The 19,663-nt window shown below is 49.4% G+C and overlaps 1 protein-coding gene across 4 annotated transcripts in view; it reads left to right on the top strand.

Moving 5' to 3' along the window:
• The first annotated feature begins 286 nt into the window (after positions 1-286).
• LOC119963563 overlaps positions 287-19,663 on the top strand; it is a 56,644-nt gene continuing 37,267 nt past the window's right edge. Inside the window, exons 1-2 of one of the 4 annotated variants that reach the window (XR_005460123.1) lie at positions 287-1,016; positions 18,621-18,722. Coding sequence is in view for 3 of the 4 variants with exons in the window: in XM_038792869.1 (XP_038648797.1) it covers positions 959-1,016; positions 18,621-18,722 (160 nt within the window). In the remaining variant the exon portion in view is untranslated. The remainder of the gene's footprint in view (positions 1,017-18,620; positions 18,723-19,663) is intronic. The other 3 variants (XM_038792869.1, XM_038792871.1, XM_038792872.1) reach the window with 3 other exon arrangements.

Genomic DNA, 19,663 nt, shown 5'->3' with positions numbered 1-19,663 from the left:
CAGTGCTGACCCTCTGACTGTGCAGCACTCCCTAGCACTGACCCTCTGACAGTGCAGCACTCCCTCAGTACTGACCCTCTGACAGTGCGGCACTCCCTCAGTACTGACCCTCTAACAGTGCAGCACTCCCTCAGTACTGACCCTCTAACAGTGCGGCGCTCCCTCAGTGCTGACCCTCTGACAGTGCAGCACTCCCTCAGTACTGACCCTCTGACAGTGCAGCACTCCCTCAGTACTGACCCTCTGACAGTGCGGCACTCCCTCAGTACTGAGACACGAATGTGAACCAGGATTCCGTGCTCAAATCTCTGGAGCTAAATTAACTGTTTCGCATTGAAGATTATCTTCGTTTGAACTGGAAAGGATGATTCAGTTTATCTGTTTGTTTTGCAAAGCTGTGCACAATTTGAAAATGATTGTTTCTCCAATGCTGCTGCCGGTGATGTTGACTGGAGCCAAGCTCATTCAGTGTGTAATTCTTTGGATTGAGAAAGACCCTGCTTCAAATGTTACCACCTCATTAGATCCAGACATGATGCATAACTCAGAGACCCAGCGCCTAATTGCTCAAAACAAGGGTGCTCTTGGTGTAATAATGAGTTTGTACTGTACGCACAGCTATGTGTTTGAGTTTATCATGGACTTAGGAGAGTTCATTCGAATAGACGCTGGATCTCAGCAGTGACCCGGGGTTTTCACAGCGCTCTCTTTATTGCAGTCTTCCTATTTTCACTATCTCCCTGTTGATTTGTTGTAAATCATTGTTACAAACCTTTCCCCTTGGCTGGATTTCAGTCAGGTTGCACAGATTTCCTGCTGCTTCTCGGAGGAAGTTCTAAAATAACCAGGAGTGTTCCCTGTTGGTTCAAACCTTTTCCCTACATTCGCTGAGCTGGTCATCGCCGGATCGGAAAAGAAGTAGCCAGCGTTTGCGATCCCGGGATACAGACGCGGGAACATGAGGTCCTGGGCTGGAACCATTCTTTGGCTGTTCTGCTTCTCTCACACGTTGCTCGGTAAGAAAGTGTTTCAATTCCTTACTTTTGTTCCTTTCAAGGACTCAGGAACAGCTGAGCAAATACTCGAGGGTTTATTCCGTGGGGCTGATGAACAACAGCTCCATCAGGTGTCCGGAGTATTCAATGAACAAAAGAACAAAGAAAAGTACAGCACAGGAACAGGCCCTTCGGCCCTCCAAGCCTGTGCCGACCATGCTGCCCGTCTAAACTAAAATCTTCTACACTTCCTGGGTCCGTATCCCTCTATTCCCATCCTATTCATGTATTTGTCAAGATGCCCTTAAATGTCACTATCGTCCCTGCTTCCACCACCTCCTCCGGCAGCGAGTTCCAGGCACCCACTACCCTCTGTGTAAAAAACATGCCTCTAAACCTTGCCCCTCCCACCTTAAACCTATGCCCCCTAGCAATTGACCCCTCTACCCTGGGGAAAAGCCTCTGACGATCCACTCTGTCTCTGCCCCTCATAATTTTGTAGACCTCTATCAGGTCGCCCCTCAACCTCCGTCGTTCCAGTGAGAACAAACCGAGTTTATTCAACCGCTCCTCATAGCTAATGCCCTCCATGCCAGGCAACATCCTGGTAAATCTCTTCTGCACCCTCTCTAAATCCACCACATCCTTCTGGGAATGTGGCGACCAGAATTGAACACTATACTCCAAGTGTGACCTAATTCCTTTGAGGATATTCCCAGATACAAACCAGGCGGTGGAATGACCAATTTTATCCCATCACATGAGTTACCCACGGATCAGGAATTGCAATAGATCTGGAGTATAAAAGTAGAGTCTTGTTGTTGCAATTGTATAGGGTGTTGGTGACACCACATCTGGAGGATTGTGTCCAGTTTTGGTCCCTTATTTGAGGAAGGATGTGGCGGCGTTGGAGACAGTTCAGAGGAGGCTCACCAGGTTGTTTCCGGGGATGAAAGGGTTGACGTACGAGGAGAGATTAAATAGTTTGGGTTTATACTCGCTGGAGTTTAGAAGGATGAGAGGGGATCTGATCGAGGTGTATAAAATACTAAATGGGATTGGTAAAGTAAACGTGGACCAAATGTTCCCCCTTGTGGGGCAATCTGGAATCAGAGGTCACAGATACAGGTTGAGAGGTGGTAAGTTTAAAATTGAAATGTGGAGGAACTACTTCTCACAGAGGGTGGTGAATTTGTGGAACTCGCTGCCCCATAGTGCGGTGGGATCTGAGTCATTAAATGGTTTCAGGAAGGAGATAGATATATTTCTAATAAAACAACAGGTCAAAGGGATTTGGGGAGCAGGTGGGGAGGTGGGTTTGAGACCAGGAAGAGATCAGCCATGATCTGATTGAATGGCGGAGCAGGCTGGAGGGGCTGAATTACTGACTTCTGCTCCTAATTCCTCTGTTCAAATTGCCCCTTCCTTCATAATGTGTCCTTCAGAATTACAACAACCAGCTTTAAATCATTCAGCTACAGCTCCAGAGATTTGCTCAGATTAGACAGGCATTTTCAGATGCCGGATGTGTCATAAGTGGCTAAAATATAGCTTAAAGTTGGGAACACTAATTTCAGGAGTTTGCACACTGTTTATATCTAACCATAGCAGATATTCTCTGGTGTAGCTAATGTGAAGCATTGACAATGGGATCATCCCAATAGAGAGTGCGGTTGTTGGAGAACAAAGTTTCCCAGACTGAATGAATAAACACGAAGATAAAAGCAGATTACTGTGGATGCTGGAATCTGAAACAAACACAGAAAATCAACAGGTCTGACGGCGGCTGTCTGGAGAGAGTCTGGACGACTCTTTACCAAAGCTGGAGAGAAGGGAACATTGGGTCAAATTTATTCTGTAGAGCGTGGGGGGGGGGGGGGGGGGGGGGGGGGGGGGCGTGAGGTAGTGGGGCTGGATAGAGGGCCGAGGCTGACCATCTCTGCACTGTCAGAGGGTCAGTACTGAGGGAGTGCTGCACTGTCAGAGGGTCAGTACTGAGGGAGTGCTGCACTGTCAGAGGGTCAGTACTGAGGGAGCACCGCACTGTCAGAGGGTCAGTACTGAGGGAGTGCCGCACTGTCAGAGGGTCAGTACTGAGGGAGCCCGCACTGTCAGAGGGTCAGTACTGAGGGAGCGCCGCACTGTCAGAGGGTCAGTACTGAGGGTGTGCCGCACTGTCAGAGGGTCAGTACTGAGGGAGTGCTGCACTGTCAGAGGGTCAGTACTGAGGGAGTGCTGCACTGTCAGAGGGTCAGTACTGAGGGAGTGCTGCACTGTCAGAGGGTCAGTACTGAGGGAGTGCCGCACTGTCAGAGGGTCAGTACTGAGGGTGTGCAGCACTGTCAGAGGGTCAGTACTGAGGGGGCGCCGCACTGTCAGAGGGTCAGTACTGAGGGTGTGCCGCACTGTCAGAGGGTCGGTACTGAGGGAGAGCCGCACTGTCAGAGGGTCAGTACTGAGGGAGTGCCGCACTGTCAGAGGGTCAGTATTGAGGGAGTGCTGCACTGTCAGAGGGTCAGTACTGAGGGAATGCTGCACTGTCAGAGGGTCAGTACTGAGGGAGTGCTGCACTGTCAGAGGGTCAGTACTGAGGGAGTGCCGCACTGTCAGAGGGTCAGTACTGAGGGGGTGCAGCACTGTCAGAGGGTCAGTACTGAGGGAGTGCCGCACTGTCAAAGGGTCAGTACTGAGGGAGCTGCACTGTCAGAGGGTCAGTACTGAGGGAGTGCTGCACTGTCAGAGGGTCAGCATTGAGGGAGTGCTGCACTGTAAGAGGGTCAGTACTGAGGGAGTGCTGCACTGTCAGAGGGTCAGTACTGAGGGAGTGCTGCACTGTCAGAGGGTCAGTACTGAGGGAGTGCGGCACTGTCAGAGGGTCAGTACCGAGTGAGGGCTGCACTGTCAGAGGGTCAGTACTGAGGGTGTGCTGCACTGTCAGAGGGTCAGTACTGAGGGAGTGCTGCACTGTCAGAGGGTCAGTACTGAGGGAGTGCTGCAGTGTCAGAGGGTCAGTACTGAGGGAGTGCCGCCCTGTCAGAGAGTCAGTACTGAGGGAGTGCTGCACTGTCAGAGGGTCAGTACTGAGGGAGTGCCGCACTGTCAGAGGGTCAGTACTGAGGGAGTGCTGCACTGTCAGAGGGTCAGTACTGAGGGAGTGCCGCACTGTCAGAGAGTCAGTACTGAGGGAGTGCCGCACTGTCAGAGGGTCAGTACTGAGGGAGTGCTGCAGTGTCAGAGGGTCAGTACTGAGGGAGTGCCGCACTGTCAGAGGGTCAGTACTGAGGGAGTGCCGCACTGTCAGAGGGTCAGTACTGAGGGAGTGCTGCACTGTCAGAGGGTCAGTACTGAGGGAGTGCCGCACTGTCAGAGAGTCAGTACTGAGGGAGTGCCGCACTGTCAGAGGGTCAGTACTGAGGGAATGCCGCACTGTCAGAGGGTCAGTACTGAGGGAGTGCTGCACTGTCAGAGGGTCAGTACTGAGGGAGTGCCGCACTGTCAGAGGGTCAGTACTGAGGGACTGCCGCACTGTCAGAGGGTCAGTACTGAGGGAGTGCCGCACTGTCAGAAGGTCGGTACTGAGGGAGTGCCGTACTGTCAGAGGCTGAAATGAAATGACAATGAAAATTGCTTATTGTCACAAGTAGGCTTCAAATGAAGTTACTGTGAAAAGCCCCTAGTCGCCACATTCCGGCGCCTGTTCGGGGAGGCTGGTGCAGGAATTGAACCGTGCTGCTGGCCTGCCTTGGGCTGCTTTAAAAGCCAGCGATTTAGCCCAGTGTGTGAAACCAGCCCCAGTCCGTACTGAGGGAGTGCTGCACTGTCAGAGGGTCAGTACTGAGGGAGTGCCGCACTGTCAGAGTGTTGGTACTGAGGGAGTGCTGCACTGTCAGAGGGTCAGTACTGAGGGAGCGGGGGCGGCACGGTGGCACAATGGTTAGCATTGCTGCCTACGGCGCTGAGGACCCGGGTTCGAATCCCGGCCCTGGGTCACTGTCCGTGAGGAGTTTGCACATTCTCCCTGTGTCTGCGTGGGTTTCACCCCCACAACCCAAAGATGTGCAGGATAGGTGGATTGGGTACGCTAAATTGCCCCTTAATTGGAAAAAATAATTGGGTACTCTAAATTTATTTTTTAAAAAAAGTACTGAGGGAGCGCCGCACTGTCAGAGGGTCAGTACTGAGGGAGCGCTGCACTGTCAGAGGGTCAGTACTGAGGGAGTGCTGCACTGTCAGAGGGTCAGTACTGAGGGAGTGCTGCACTGTCAGAGGGTCAGTACTGAGGGAGAGCTGCACTGTCAGAGGGTCAGTACTGAGGGAGTGCTGCACTTTCAGAGGGTCAGTACTGAGGGAGTGCTGCACTGTCAGAGGGTCAGTACTGAGGGAGTGCTGCACTGTCAGAGGGTCAGTACTGAGGGAGTGCTGCACTGTCAGAGGGTCAGTACTGAGGGAGTGCTGCACTGTCAGAGGGTCAGTACTGAGGGAGTGCCGCACTGTCAGAGGGTCAGTACTGAGGGAGTGCTGCACTGTCAGAGGGTCAGTACTGAGGGAGTGCTGCACTGTCAGAAGGTCAGTACTGAGGGAGTGCTGCACTGTCAGAGGGTCAGTACTGAGGGAGCGCCGCACTGTCATAAAAACATTTGGACCCATTTGTTTATGGAGGTGTTGACCGTCCTCCCCTTTGTCATTTCACCCTTTCGCACTACTGCAACATCTAATCACGTCATCTTGACCACTCTGTGTTTTCTAGCTGGTTAGCTTTCTGTTTTGTTCTTTACCAACATCCCCACATAGAACAATATATTCCCTGCAGTGCAGAAGTAGGCCATTTGGCCCATCAATTTCGCACCAACCCTCTGAATGAGCACCCTACCTGCACTCGCTTCTACGTTCTAACCCTGTAATCCCATGTAACCTTTGGACACTGAGGGACAATTTAGCACGGCCAATCCACCTAACCTGCACATCATTGGACAGTGGAAGGAAACCGGAGCACCCGGAGGAAACCCACGCGCAGACCCGGGGAGAACGTCCAGACAATGGCCCGAGGTGGGAATTAAACCTGGTGTGTGAGGCAGCAATGCTAACCCCTGTGCCACTGTGCCACCCCCACATGAACCGAGGTATGTGTTTGCCAAGTGTACCTTATTGAAGTCCTTTTGAAAATCTAAATACATTATATCCAGTACATCTTCAAAGAATGAGGTTGATCAAATGTGACTTTTCCTTTTGGAAATTGTGCTGGCAGTTATATTGTATTTTGAATTTTGAGATGATTTTAGTACATAATTGCGTAAAGGTTCCATTACCTTCCTCGCCATCACTGCTAATGTAACTGCTTCTGAAATCCCTGGATTTATTGTATCTCCCCTTCTAAATAGAGAAATAACTGTTTGCTAATCCTGTATATTTCTGTTTCTTTTTAAGAATGTTTTTATTGGGTTTTATGCATGGTATATTTACAGATGTACACGCAGAGAAACCAAAAAGAAATAACAAAAACATTAAAAAACTCAAAAAACAAGGGGTGGGAAAATAAAAACAGGGTCAGTGTTTCCAGAGAGAAGCAACGGAGAGAAAATGTCATTACACATGTGTGGTGGTATGATTTGCATAGCTGTCTGCTATTGGTGCAGAACACCGGCTTACCATTGGCCCTGGTCGAGAGGCTGAGTTAACCACGCCTCCATACCGAGGTATAAATAGTCGGAACGCCCGGCGGTCGTCCATTTATTGTAGTCGACCGCAGGGCTAAGTTCTAGCTTATTAAAGCCTAACTTTGTACAGCAACTCGTCTCACGTGCAATTGATGGCTCATCAACATGACATTGGGGAGGGGGTCTTTCTCCCCACCATCTTTCCTGTTTTATTGTAATACAAACAAATCAAGCAAAACAAACCGGGCTGGCTGGAGACCCTGATGTCTCCTGCATTTCCCAGTCGGTTTTTCTTTTTTTGTTTTTGTGCATTTGCCTCCACTTCGGCCATCTGTCATTTCTTCCTCTTGTACCTCCTTACTCTCCTTTGCCCTGTTGTGTTGTCATTTCCTGTGCTCTCCCTCTAGTTTGTGTTCCCTCCTCTTTCCTCCCCTCTGGCTTCTCTCTTTTATTTTTCTCCCCTTGTCTCTCCTCCCTCACTGCCCCTCCTATCACTGCCCCCTTCTCCCCCCCCCCCCCTCTCTGCTGCTGCCCTTTCTTTTCAGCTGTATTTGGCTACTCTCTTTTGCCCCCCCCCCCCCAGGGTCTTCCCTCCCTTCCCTCTCTTTTCTCATGTCTTGGCTACTTTCCCCTGGCACTTGGCGACTTGATTGTTTCTTTATTTGTTGGTTGGCCACAAACAGGTCCCGGAGCAGTTGGGTGAATGGTTCCCATGTCCTGAGGAAGCCATCACCCGACCCTCGGATGGCAAACTTGATTTTCTCTATTTGGAGGAATTCCGATAGGTCAGCTTTGGGTGGCACTGCTGACCGCCAGCCAAACAGGATTCTATGGCAGGCGATAGGGAAGCAAAGGCAAGGGCGTCCGCCCATGAAGAAATCTGGCTGGTCTGATACCCCGAAGACCGCCACTTTTGGGCACGGCTCCACCCTCACCCCCACCACTTTGGACATTGCCTCAAAGAAGGCTGTCCAGTACCCTGCAAGTCTGGGGCAAGACCAAAACATGTGGGTGTGGTTGGCCTGGTCTCCTTGGCACCGTTCACATCTATCCTCTACCTCTGGGAAGAACCTTCTCATTCGCGTTCTTGTTAAGTGGGCTCCATGTACCACTTTTAGTTGCGTTGGGTTGAGCCTTGCGCACGTGGAGGTGGAGTTGACCCTTTGTAGTGCTTCGCTCCAGAGTCCCCACAATATTTCGAGCCCCAAGTCGTCCTCCAATTTCCTCCTTGTTGCGTCCTGTACAGTGTCGGCCCTCTCTATCAGTCATTTGTACATGTTGCTACAGTTTCCTTTACCTAGAATTTTACACCAAAAGTAATTCCTCCAATAGCGTCTGTCGTGGTGGGCGTGGGTATGTCCTTGTCTCCTTCCATAGGAAGTTTTTAAGCTGCAGGTACCTGAGTTTGTTGCCCTTAGCGAGCTGGAATCTCTCCCTCAGTTTGTCCAGTGTTGTGACCCTGCCGTTGGTGTATAGCAGTGTTCTTCAAACTTTTTTTCCGGGGACCCATTTTTACCAACCGGCCAATTTCGGGATCCAACACGGCCGACCTTCGCAACCCATGCCGGCCGACCCTCGCGACCCACGCCGGCCGACCTTTGCGACCCACCATTTTCTCTTACCGTTAATGCGAGAGGTGAGCCTGCTTGGTCCTCACGATCTCACTCCAATCAGGTTCATAGGAAGAGAGGGCTATGCGCATATTGGGTGAAAGATTCAGCCGGTTCCTTTCTGGCGTCTTCACCTTTGTGAGGACGGAAAATCCAACCTCGCACATGTAGGTCATTGTGAAGGGCAAGAGCAAAAAATGCTTGTTTTACTCAGCTCCGGATACTCCTCAGAGATGCTACTCCAGAATTCTGACAGCCTCATTGCAGTCACAGCTGAGATGCATAAGCTCAATTTCTTCTGCAAGTTAAGAACTGATTCTGGGGTCTCAAACTCAAAGGGATTTTTCACGCACCTCCTCTTTCTCAGAATCTTAAACTTCTCTGGAAAGTAGCGACCAAAATTGTCGACCAGGACAGCAGACGCAACTCAATAAGGCTTGCCAATCCATTTACAGTTTCCTTACTAATGCTGTTTTCTTCAATGTGTTGTAACAGTGTGGGAAACAAGTGGGAAACAAGTAGTAGTTTTGGCTTTGCACTCGCAATTGCCAAACTTTCAATATTTTTCAGAAAGCTTCGATTTCTTCAGAGTGCCGAAAGCAACCATCATCCTTCCCTTGCAGTTTGAGGTTCAGTTCATTTAGAATTGAAAAGATGTCTGCAAGGTAAGACATAGTTAACATCCAAGTTTCATCAGCAAACGAATCAGCCAGAGGGGACAATTTCTCGAGGAGGAAAGCGTGAATTTCGTACCTCAGTTCGTAAACTCTGAGTAGCACCCGACCCTTTGACAGCCAACGTACCTCTGTGTGGGACAATAAATGTGTGCCCCCATATCGGAACACAGTGTCAAAAAGTTTGGTATTGAGTGGGCTGCGTTTAATGAAATTCACAACTTTCACTATTCCTTTCAACACCACTTCAAGATTGGATGGAATTCCTTTCGATGCCAGTGCCTCACGGTGAATAAAACAATGATTCCAAACAATGTCCGCTGTTTTTCCCAATCGTGTTGGCTGCTCCAATCACTTGTGATTCCTCTGCAATGAACCCAGTCGAGCCGGCACATTCCAACCACAAAACTATTCAAAACTTCAAAAATTACTGTGCCAGTCGTGTGGGTTGCTAAAGTCAGGTAGCACAGCAAATCTTCAACAAGTTCATTGCGCCAAACATACCTAATGTACACCAGCAAGGTTGCACAATCTGAAATGTCTGTTCTTTCATCCAGTTGTATTGAGAATGCCTGCCCTGATTTTAAATGAGAAATAAGCTGTGCTTCTAAATTCTCAGCAATATCAGAAATTCGGCGAGCCACTGTGCTATCACTAAGTGGGATGCATTTCACTTTTTCAACGAACCTCTCATCTATGACCGTACAAACTATATCTAATGCTGCAGGGAGAATTAATCTCTCTCCTATTGTGTGGGGCATTTTCTCTTTAGCTACACGGTAAGCTATCATGTAAGAGGCTAATTGTACTTTGTCGTTCAATGTAACATTTCAGCCGACGATTTAACTTCTCGTTGCTTCCTTTGAAAAAAATCAAGAGGTTTGTCCTTGAACTTGCCAGGCTTAGTCTTCAAATGCCTTTGAAGTTTGGAGGGTTTTAAACTTTAATTTGCCAGCACTTCCCTGCATATAACACACATGGGCTTTACATCCTGATTTGCATTGGCACAATTAATAAAGCCATACCTTAAAAAATCCTCTTTATACTGCTTTGTGCCTGATTTCAGTTTCTTCTTAATGGGCTGTTCACCAGAGGCCCTGGAACTCACACCTGTCCTGTTTGGACTCTCCTGTGCAGCTCTCACCAACACTGCTTTGTCCTGTTGTGGATTCTCCTGTACAGCTCACACCAACACTGCTTTGTCCTGTTGTGGATTCTCCTTGACAGCTCTTACCAACACTGCTTTGTGCTGTTGTGGACTCTCCTGAGCCACTCTCTCTCCAGCAGGTTTAGTTGTGATACCCTGGCCTGTTTGTGTCTCTGGCCTGTTTGTGTCTCTGGCCCTCTTTTCCTTATTACAAAACAATCTATTCTAAATTTGACAGCTCTGTTGCTTGTTTGCTGCTAACAAAATGGAGGAATCGCAATTGCGCCCAAAGCACGTGACGTCGATGTTCGACGGGCGTGACCTGCCCTCTGCCTCCCTTTAGGTAGGAAGATTAGATAGATTAGGTCAAAAAATCTTCTGTGTCGATGATCGGGCTCGCATGCGCAATGCGGCCGATTTTTAAAAATATATTCGCGGCCACTTTGAAGACCGCTTGCAGCCGGCATTATTAAAAGCCGGCTGCTGCGGCTGATTCGCTGATCGGGAGCGCCGCCAAGGATGGCTCCGCGACCCTCCCGACACCCGCCTACGACCCACCGGCGGGTCGCGCCCCCGGGTTTGAAGAACACTGGTGTATAGGTCCCTGACTGTCACTGCCCCCCCCCCCCCCCCCCTCCTGTCTACACCTTTTAAAGGTGGCGTCAGTCAGCGCTGGTGTGAACCTATGGTCGTTGCAGATGGGGGCTATGTCGGGCATTTCAGTCAGGCTGAATTGCTGTCGGAACTGTTTCCAGGTCTGGAGGTTGGCTCCCAGCATTGGGCTGCTGGAGTGTTTTTTGGGTGGGGATGGCCGTGCCGCCGTGGCGAGGGCCCGGAGTGAGGTTCCCCCTTCTGGCTCCTTAATCCATCCCATTACTCTTTCTGCTGTTGCCGCCCAGTGGTAGCACTGTAGGTTTGGGAGGGCGAGCCCTCCCCTGGAATTTGTTTTCTGTAAGACTTTCTTTGGGATCCTAACATTGTTCCCTCCCCCATACAAACGGCATGATTAACTTGCCCATACAAACAGCATGATTAACTTGTCCGGTGAGTTGAAAAAGGCCTTGGGGATGTAGATCGGGATGGATCGAAGCAGGAAGAGGTACCTGGGCAATACGTTCATTTTGATCGTCTGCACTCTCCCTGCGAGGGAGAGTGGGAGTGTGTTCCATCTTTGCAGGTCCTTTTTTACTTCCTTTGTCAGATTGGTCAGATAATAATAATAATCACTTAGTGTCACAAGTCGGCTTCAATGAAGTTACTGTGAAAAGCCCCTAGTCGCCACATTCCGGCGCCTGTTCGGGGAGGCCGGTAAGGGAATTGAAGTTTTCCCTGCTGGCCATTCAAATTTATCCTCCAAGCTTTCAAGCTGGGGAAGCCCCCGTCTATAAATAGATCCCCCATCCTTCTAATTCCTGCCCTTTTGCCATCTCTGGAACCCACCATCCAGCCTACCCGGTACAAACTTGTGCTTATTATAAATCGGGGTCCAAAACGATGCTCCCTCCACTCTCTTATATCTCCTCCACTGCTCCCAGATTCTCAGAGCTGCCACCGCCACCGGACTTGTGGAGTATCGGATTGGTGAGAACGGCAGAGGTGCCGTTACCAGTGCTCCCAAACTGGTGTCTTTACCTGACGCCGCCTCCATCTGCTCCCATGCCAACCCCTCCCCCACTACCCTCTTCCTAATCATGGCTATATTAGCCGCCCAGTAGTAATTGCAGAAGTTCGGCAGCGCCAACCCACCCTCCCCCCGACTGCGCTCCAGCAACACTTTCCTCACTCGCGGGGTTTTACCCGCCCACACAAAGCCCTAAATCACCTTATCCACCCGCTTGGAAAAGGCCTTTGGGATGAAGAGGGGGAGGCACTGAAAGACAAACAGAAATCTGGGGAGGGTTTCAATCATTCTTAATGAGCTGACCTTTGACCAGATGACCCTTGTCGACAGCTACACTTGAGACACACTCCTGTCGCACAAGGGCTCTCACACCAGTCAGATAGCACATCTCCTTACAGCTGTATTCTTTCATCACCTCGATAATAATTATTTGGAGACTTCTTCTCCTAAATATTTCGCCGGGCTTCTTCAGGGTGTTTTTTTTGTCACCATCATCGGTACAATCCAGAAACCCCTGATCCAGGCAGCATGGATCCTGTAAAAAAACATTTGCTGAGATTGTGTAGCCGAGATAGATAGCGGCAGCTCCAAAGGGTTTGAACTCCCACTTAGAAGGAGGATGAGTCATGCGGAAGGTGGAAATGTGGATGTATTGGAGACAAGTTAGTGTTTGTTGATGAATGGTAATTGTAGACAGATGTGGGAGGATATGGGGGACGTGATCTGATTTCAGTTTTGCTGGCAAACCCCACTCAAACCAAATTGAGAATATCAGAAAATGTGGAGCATGAAAAAAATAGAAAGAAACGGGACACATTGGAATCAGGATGATCGGACTGTTTTTCAAGGACTTTCATCGATGCGAGGGAACCAATAGAGGAAAATACGCAAGCTCGGGATTCACAGAGCAGAATCAGAGCCACCGACTGCACTGATGGAGCCAACCAGTCCATCAACCCTGTGCTAGCCCTTTGAGAGAGGAGTTGTGCTTATATCCCACTTGATCGCGTTTTGTCTGTATCTCTGTAAATTTCTCATTCACCAAAACCTGTCAATTCCCTGTGAAAGTACCTGGGGGGTGCAGGTTGCCCGGGGTTAAGGGGGGGAGGGCTCTGTAAGTACAACATTTCTAGTTTGATGGGGAGGGTGAAAACTGATCTGGCAAGGTGGGCAGGTCTCCCTCTGTCGCTGGCGGGTTGGATACAGGCGGTTAAAATGAACGTGTGCCGCGATTTCTGTTTATTTTCCAATGCCTACTGATTTTCCTGCCAAAGGCATTTTTTAGAGAGCTTGAAGGGATGATTACCTCGTTCATGTGGGGAGGGAAGGTGGCCAGAATTAGAAAGGTGCTACTACAGAGAGGGAGGCAGACAGGGGGTTTGGGTCTTCCGAAGCTGATGTATTGGAGGAGAGTTTGTGCAGGGGGTCGGGATTGAAGGCGCTAGCAACAGCGCCGCTCCCGATGGCCCCGGGGAAATACTCAGGGAGTCCGGTAATAATAGCTTCATTGAGAATTTGGAGGAGGTTTCGCCAACACTTCGGGTTGGGGGCAGGACCAAGGGAAATGCTGATTCGGGGAACCATAGATTTGAGCCAGGGAAGTGGGATGGAAAGTTTCGGAGATGGGAGGAGAAAGGAATTAGGACACTAAAAGAATTGTTTCTTGGGGGTCGGTTTACGGGATTGAAGGAGCTGGAAGGGAAGTATGGACTGGAGCAGGGGGAAATGTTTAGATACATGCAGGTTCGAGATTTTGCCAGGAAGGAGATACAGAGCTTCCCGGTGGAGCCGGCCTCCACATTGCTGGAGGAGGTGCTGACGACAGGGGGACTGGAGAAGGGGGTAGTGTCAGCTGGGCGTGATGGGGGGACCAGCTGGAATTCTTGACTCTTGAGAAGGTCAAATTTGAACTGAGGGGAAGGATGGAGGGGTTCTACAATTCATGGGCGTTATTCATTCTGCACTTTCGAGAATTGGATCACATCGAACATTAGGGGAGTTTGGGGGCTGGGAGGTTTGGGGGGAGGGGGGCTGGGAGGATTGGGGGGAGGGGAGGCTGGGAGGGTTGGGGGGAGGGGGGCTGGCGAGGGTTGGGGGAGGGGGCCTGGGAGGGTTGGGGGGGAGGGGGGCTGGGAGGGTTGGGGGGAGGGGGGCTGGGAGGGTTGGGGGGAGGGGAGGCTGGGAGGGTTGGGGGGAAGGGTGACGGCTGGGAGGGTTGGGGGGAGGGGAGGCTGGGAGGGTTGGGGAGGTGAGGCTGGGAGCGTTGGTGGGGGAGGGGGGCTGGGAGGGATGGGGGAGGGTGGGCTGGGGAGGGTTGGGGGAGGGGAGGCTGGGAGGGTTGGGGGGAGGGGGGGGGGCTGGGCGTGTTTGGGGGAGGGAGGCTGGGAGGGCTGGGGGGAGGGGGGGCTGGGAGGTTGGGGGAGGGGGGGCTGGGAGGGATGGGGGAGGGGAGGCTGGGAGGGCTTGGGGGGAGGGGGGCTGGGAGGGTTGGGGGGAGGGGAGGCTGGGAGGGTTGGGGGGGGGGGGGCTGGGAGGGTTGGGGGAGGGGGGCTGGGAGGGTTGGGGGGGAGGGGGGGGCTGGGGGGGTTGGGGAGGGGGGCTGGGAGAGGGTTTGGTGGAGGGGGGGGCTGGGAGGGTTGGTGAGAGGGGGGGCTGGGAGGATTGGGGGAGGGGGCTGGGAGGGTTGGGGGTGAGGGGGACTGTGTGGTTAAGGGTGACTATGGGTGATTCCTCATTCTTTTTGTCATTTGTTTATGTTAACATGCAGCTAATGTCTGGGGTTTGGGGGGAGGATGGGAGCGTTATTATTGATATGGGGATTGACATTGCATTTGTTACTGATCATTGTTTATTGTTTATTGTTGATGGGTGTACATTTGGGAGAAAATGTGTAAAAGGAGGAGAATTTTAAAAAATCCCTGTGAAAGTTATTTCTGAAATCGGCTTCCACCATCACCAAGTCGAACATTTCTGATCCCAACAACTCGAAGTGAAAATAATTCTCCACAGCTCTTTCCAAATCTTCTTGCTATGATTTTGATTCCATTGGCACGATTTACCCACCGCGTTGCACCAGCGTGGAGTTGGATATGCCGGGTAAATAGCGGGAAATGTCAAAATCGAGATTCACGCTGAGCGCGAATCAGTTTGCAATTCAGCTGCCCGTTCCCGGAGGTGAGTTCCAGATCTCAGCCAAAAAGGGCGAGAATATTATTAACCCTCATTTGCATTCATTTCAATCTCATTAACATGACTGAAGTGGACGGTAGCCGTCTCCTGGGAATAACACGAGTCGCTAGTGATTGCTGCACTGTCAGAGGGTCAGTACTGAGGGAGTGCCGCACTGTCAGAGGGTCAGTACTGAGGGAGTGCTGCAACTGTTCAGAGGGTCAGCACTGAGGGGGTGCTGCACTGTCAGAGGGTCAGTACTGAGGGAGTGCCGCACTGTCAGAGGGTCAGTACTGAGGGAGTGCCGCACTGTCAGAGGGTCAGTACTGAGGGAGTGCTGCACTGTCAGAGGGTCAGTACTGAGGGAGTGCTGCACTGTCAGAGGGTCAGTACTGAGGGAGTGCTGCACTGTCAGAGGGTCAGCACTGAGGGGGTGCTGCACTGTCAGAGGGTCAGTACTGAGGGAGTGCCGCACTGTCAGAGGGTCAGTACTGAGGGAGTGCGCATTGTCAGAGGGTCAGTACTGGGGTGAGCTGCGCTGTCTAAATATCTGTTAGTTGGGTTCATGATCAGTGTAAACCATTAAATGTAATTTACCTGTTAAACTATTCAGTGTAATTTCCCAGAAACATTGACGATAGGAGCAGGAGGAGACCATTCGGCCCCTGCAGCCTGCTCCGCCATTCAACATGATCATGGCTGATCATCCAACTCAATAATTTGTTTCCCCCCCCCCCCCCCCATTTCCTTTGTTCACTTTAACCTCAATAGCTATTTCTAATTCCTTCTTGAAAACATTCATGTTTTCCTCAACTACTTCCTGTGGTAACGAATCCCCAGGCTCACACTCTCTGAGTGAAGAAATTTCTCCTCATCTCCGTATACTCAGACTGTGACCCCTTGTTCTGGACACCCCCCCACCATCAGGATCATCCTTCCTCCATCTACCCTGTCCTGTCCTGTTAGAAGTTTATAAGTCTCTATGAGATCCCCCCTCATTCTTCTGAACTCCAGTGAATACAATCCTAACCGATTCAATCTCTCCTCATACGTCAGTCCCGCCATCCCAGGAATCAGTCTGGTAAACCTTTGCTGCACTCCCTCCATAGCTAGAAGATCCTTCTACAGGTAAGGCGACCGAAACTGCCCACAATAATCCAGGTGTAGCCTCACCAAGGTCCTGTATAACTGCAGCAAGACATCCCTGTTCCTGTACTCAAATCATCTCGCTATGAAAGCCAACAAACCATTGGTCTTCTTTACCTCCTACTGCACCTGCATGCTTACCTTCAGTGACTGGTGTACGAGGACACGCAGATCCATTGCACATTCCCCTCTCTCAATCTAGAGCCATTCAAGTAATAATTTGTCCTTCTGTTTTTTAATCCATTTATCCACATTACCCTGCATCTACCATGCATCTGCCCACTCACACAACTTGTCAAACAGCACTGAAGCATAGTTAGATATATGTTAGCTAGTTACTGACTCAGTATAAATAGTTACATGTACATTAGCTGGTTAGTGATATAGTGCAAATAGTTAGTGATTCAGTATAAATAGTTGAATGTGTTAGCTGGTTAGTTGTCGTGGTAATTATCATAAAGACAAATTCTTCGAGTTTCGATTAAGGAAATCTATTCAACACAAACATTTGCGGAGAGGGCCATGGTCTGGATGCATAGCCATTACACAATACTCTGAGTTATACAGTTGGAAGCCATTATATTTATAGTGTGAAATAAACAACTTTGAAGAGATAAAGTTTGGGAACATACGCAAGAGGAAATATGAATGTTGTGCCCTTGGTTTAAAAACAATTCGAGTCCGCATTTTGTTGTCCTTCGGAAGAACAACTTATTATCATAATAAGGCCGAGTCCAAAATACTAAGCAGTATTTAGTTTACGTTACCTGACCTACTTATTTTCATTCAAAAGCAGTGTTAAAATATAGACAATATTCCCAGCATGCTTCTAAGTGGGCAACTCATTAATTTCCCTTCCACAATTGTGATTTAGTGTTAATAGTTAGTGATACAGTATAAATAGTTACATGCATGTTGGCTGGTTAGTGATTAATGTAAATAGTTAGTTATTCAGTATGAATGGTTAAATGGATGATAGTTGATTCGTGATTCAGGGTAAATTGCCAGAGATTTGAGATCATTCTTCTCACATTCATGGGGAGTCTGTTCCCTTTTCTGTGACAAAGACCCAGATTCGACACAGGCCAGTGTTTCAGTTCACTCCTATCGAGGAAAATATCCAACAAAACTAAACAGATCCACTCTCCTCGCTTTTCCCAATCCCCTTAACTGTCTATATTCCCAATCTTACACATTCCTGCATCAGGAACTGGTTTGATTCAGTTTTGCCGCTTGTCCGATCTCTCACCTTTGCTTCCCACCAGGAAATCTGTTTGAATCAAGGATTGGCCAATTAGGAAGGGGAGTGGGACTAAGTGACACTGACCCGATGGGCCGAATGGCGTCCTCCTGTTCTGAAATATTCCATAATTCGACTACCAAACGAAGGACATCCCAGTGGTAATTGGCAAAACGGCATTATGACGGAACCTCACCTCTCTCTGAAGCTCAGCTCATTACAGAGATGACTCCTTTATCAATCTCAACCTTTCACATAACTTATCGACCGACCGGCAGATCACGGTGCCACTAATTGTCCCGTCTATTTTGTTTACCTCTGTGTTTCCTGCCAGGTGAACCTTGTTTATCGCTGGTGTTTGCATCAGTCTTACAAAATCTCCAGCGTATGGATAGCAGGAATAACTAACAGCACAACAAATATTTCAGAAGTTAAGACATGGGCAATGTAAATCTGTGTCTCATCCTGAGAGTGTGAGTCAATATTACACACACAGCGGTTCCTCCTTTAAATATCCTCTGCATTTGCACACTGTTACCTGCTATTCGACTTCCTGACCCATAGACCACAATCAGTAAGCAAGGATAAACAATGACACCTCATCCACGATCGCCCTCAATACTGGGCCCCCCGCAAGGCTACATACTTAGCCTCCTACTATACTCCCTGTACACACACGACTGTGTGGCAAAAGTTGGCTCAAACTCCATCTACAAGTTTGCTGATGACACAACCGTAGTGGGTTGGATCTCAAACAACGATGAGTCAGAATACAGTTCGGAGATAGAGAACCTAGTGACACGGTGCAATGACAACAATCTCTCCCTCAACGTTAACAAAACAAAGTTTTAAAAAATAAATTTAGAGTACCTAATTCATTTTTTCCAATTAAGGGGCAATTTAGCATGGCCAATCCACCTACCCTGCACATCTTTGGGTTGTGGGGGCGAAACCCACGCAAACACGGGGAGAATGTGCAAACTCCACACGGACAGTGACCCAGAGCCGGGATCGAACCCGGGACCTCAGCGTTGTGAGGCAGCAGTGCTAACCACTGCGCCACTGTGCTGCCCTGAGGCAGAGAATAGTTGTGACCTGGACTGCGCTACCTGATAGTGGGGTGAAAACTGATTGAATAATCATTTTCCTAGAAGTGGAATGATTTGCCGTCTGCAGGGGGAATGGAACAAAATGGATGGCTGTCTCAAAGGGCTGGTATAGGTATGGCGGGCTGAATGGATTCCTTTGGTGCTGTATCAGTCTATGGTTCTATCTATTCTTTCCTGCATCCAAAAAGGCATGAACAATGTTAAACAGTTTCTGGCCATCCAGGGTGGTACTAACATGGAATATTGTGCACTGCAGGGGGATGCGCAGAACTACCAACCTCATCACCAACCAGACCATCATCTGAAGCTGAGACAAGAACTTTAATATCTGATTCTGCGGCTACAACACATGGTAATGGTTAGTAATAAATATGCTGAAAGGAAGACATGCAACTAATGACTTGAACATTGGTTAACAAGCTATAACCCTGATAACATACTCATGAGGGTCTACACAGATGGGTTAGAGAGACAATGATCCAGACTTTCATGTCTGAGTCTGGCTCTGTGACCCCAACCTTCAGAAATGATGGTCTGATGTTTGAATGTTCATTTCAGGGTTTGGGCTGGAGTAGGAGCTGGACATGCCGTCCTATAAGTAGTGTGTAGGCTACTGGGTGTGGGGAAGGGGAGACCCACCTCTGTGATCAGACACTTTGAGGAATTACATTTTAGAAAAGGTTGAAGCAAAAGATTGCCCTCCAGCCCTCATACCTCTTCCCCCATATACACCCCATGCCCCTTTCATGCCAACCAATGCCACCTCATAGCCCCATCCACCCCAAGGTCCCTCATACACCCATGCAAAATTGTGCCAACTCATGCCCCTCACCCACCACATCTTGCCCTTGCTGTCCAAGCCAACCTACTTGGTGTCCTTCGACACATATTTGGTAGCTTTAGCGGTTCTTTGACAGTTTGACAATTTTTGACAGCTTTACAGTTGTTTGACAGCTGTGACACTTCTTTGAGTATGTCAGTTCTTTGACAGTTTGATAGTTACTTAACTGCTTTGAAAAATCCTTGACCACTTTAAAATTCTAATGAGTTTATGCATTTGTGATGCTCAATCATGTTACTTTGAACAATCCAAAGGGTGCCTTACATCTCCCAAAGGGGTATCCAAGCGAATCCACCTAAGTTCAGATCTCCTCTTACCTGGTGTAATCTGCACACTCTGAGTTTCACCCTCCTGGCCTTCCAAAATCTCACTCCAGTGGAGGCAGCTAATGGTTTCAATGGCAGATGCCTTTGTAAATCGCGCAGGGGTGAACACCTGCCTGACTTCAGTTCTGTCCC

Source organism: Scyliorhinus canicula, chromosome 3 (genome assembly GCF_902713615.1).
Source record: "Scyliorhinus canicula chromosome 3, sScyCan1.1, whole genome shotgun sequence".
Lineage (NCBI taxonomy): Eukaryota > Metazoa > Chordata > Chondrichthyes > Carcharhiniformes > Scyliorhinidae > Scyliorhinus > Scyliorhinus canicula.
Note: the sequence above shows the minus strand (reverse complement) of the source record. Positions and strands in the feature narration are given on the sequence as shown.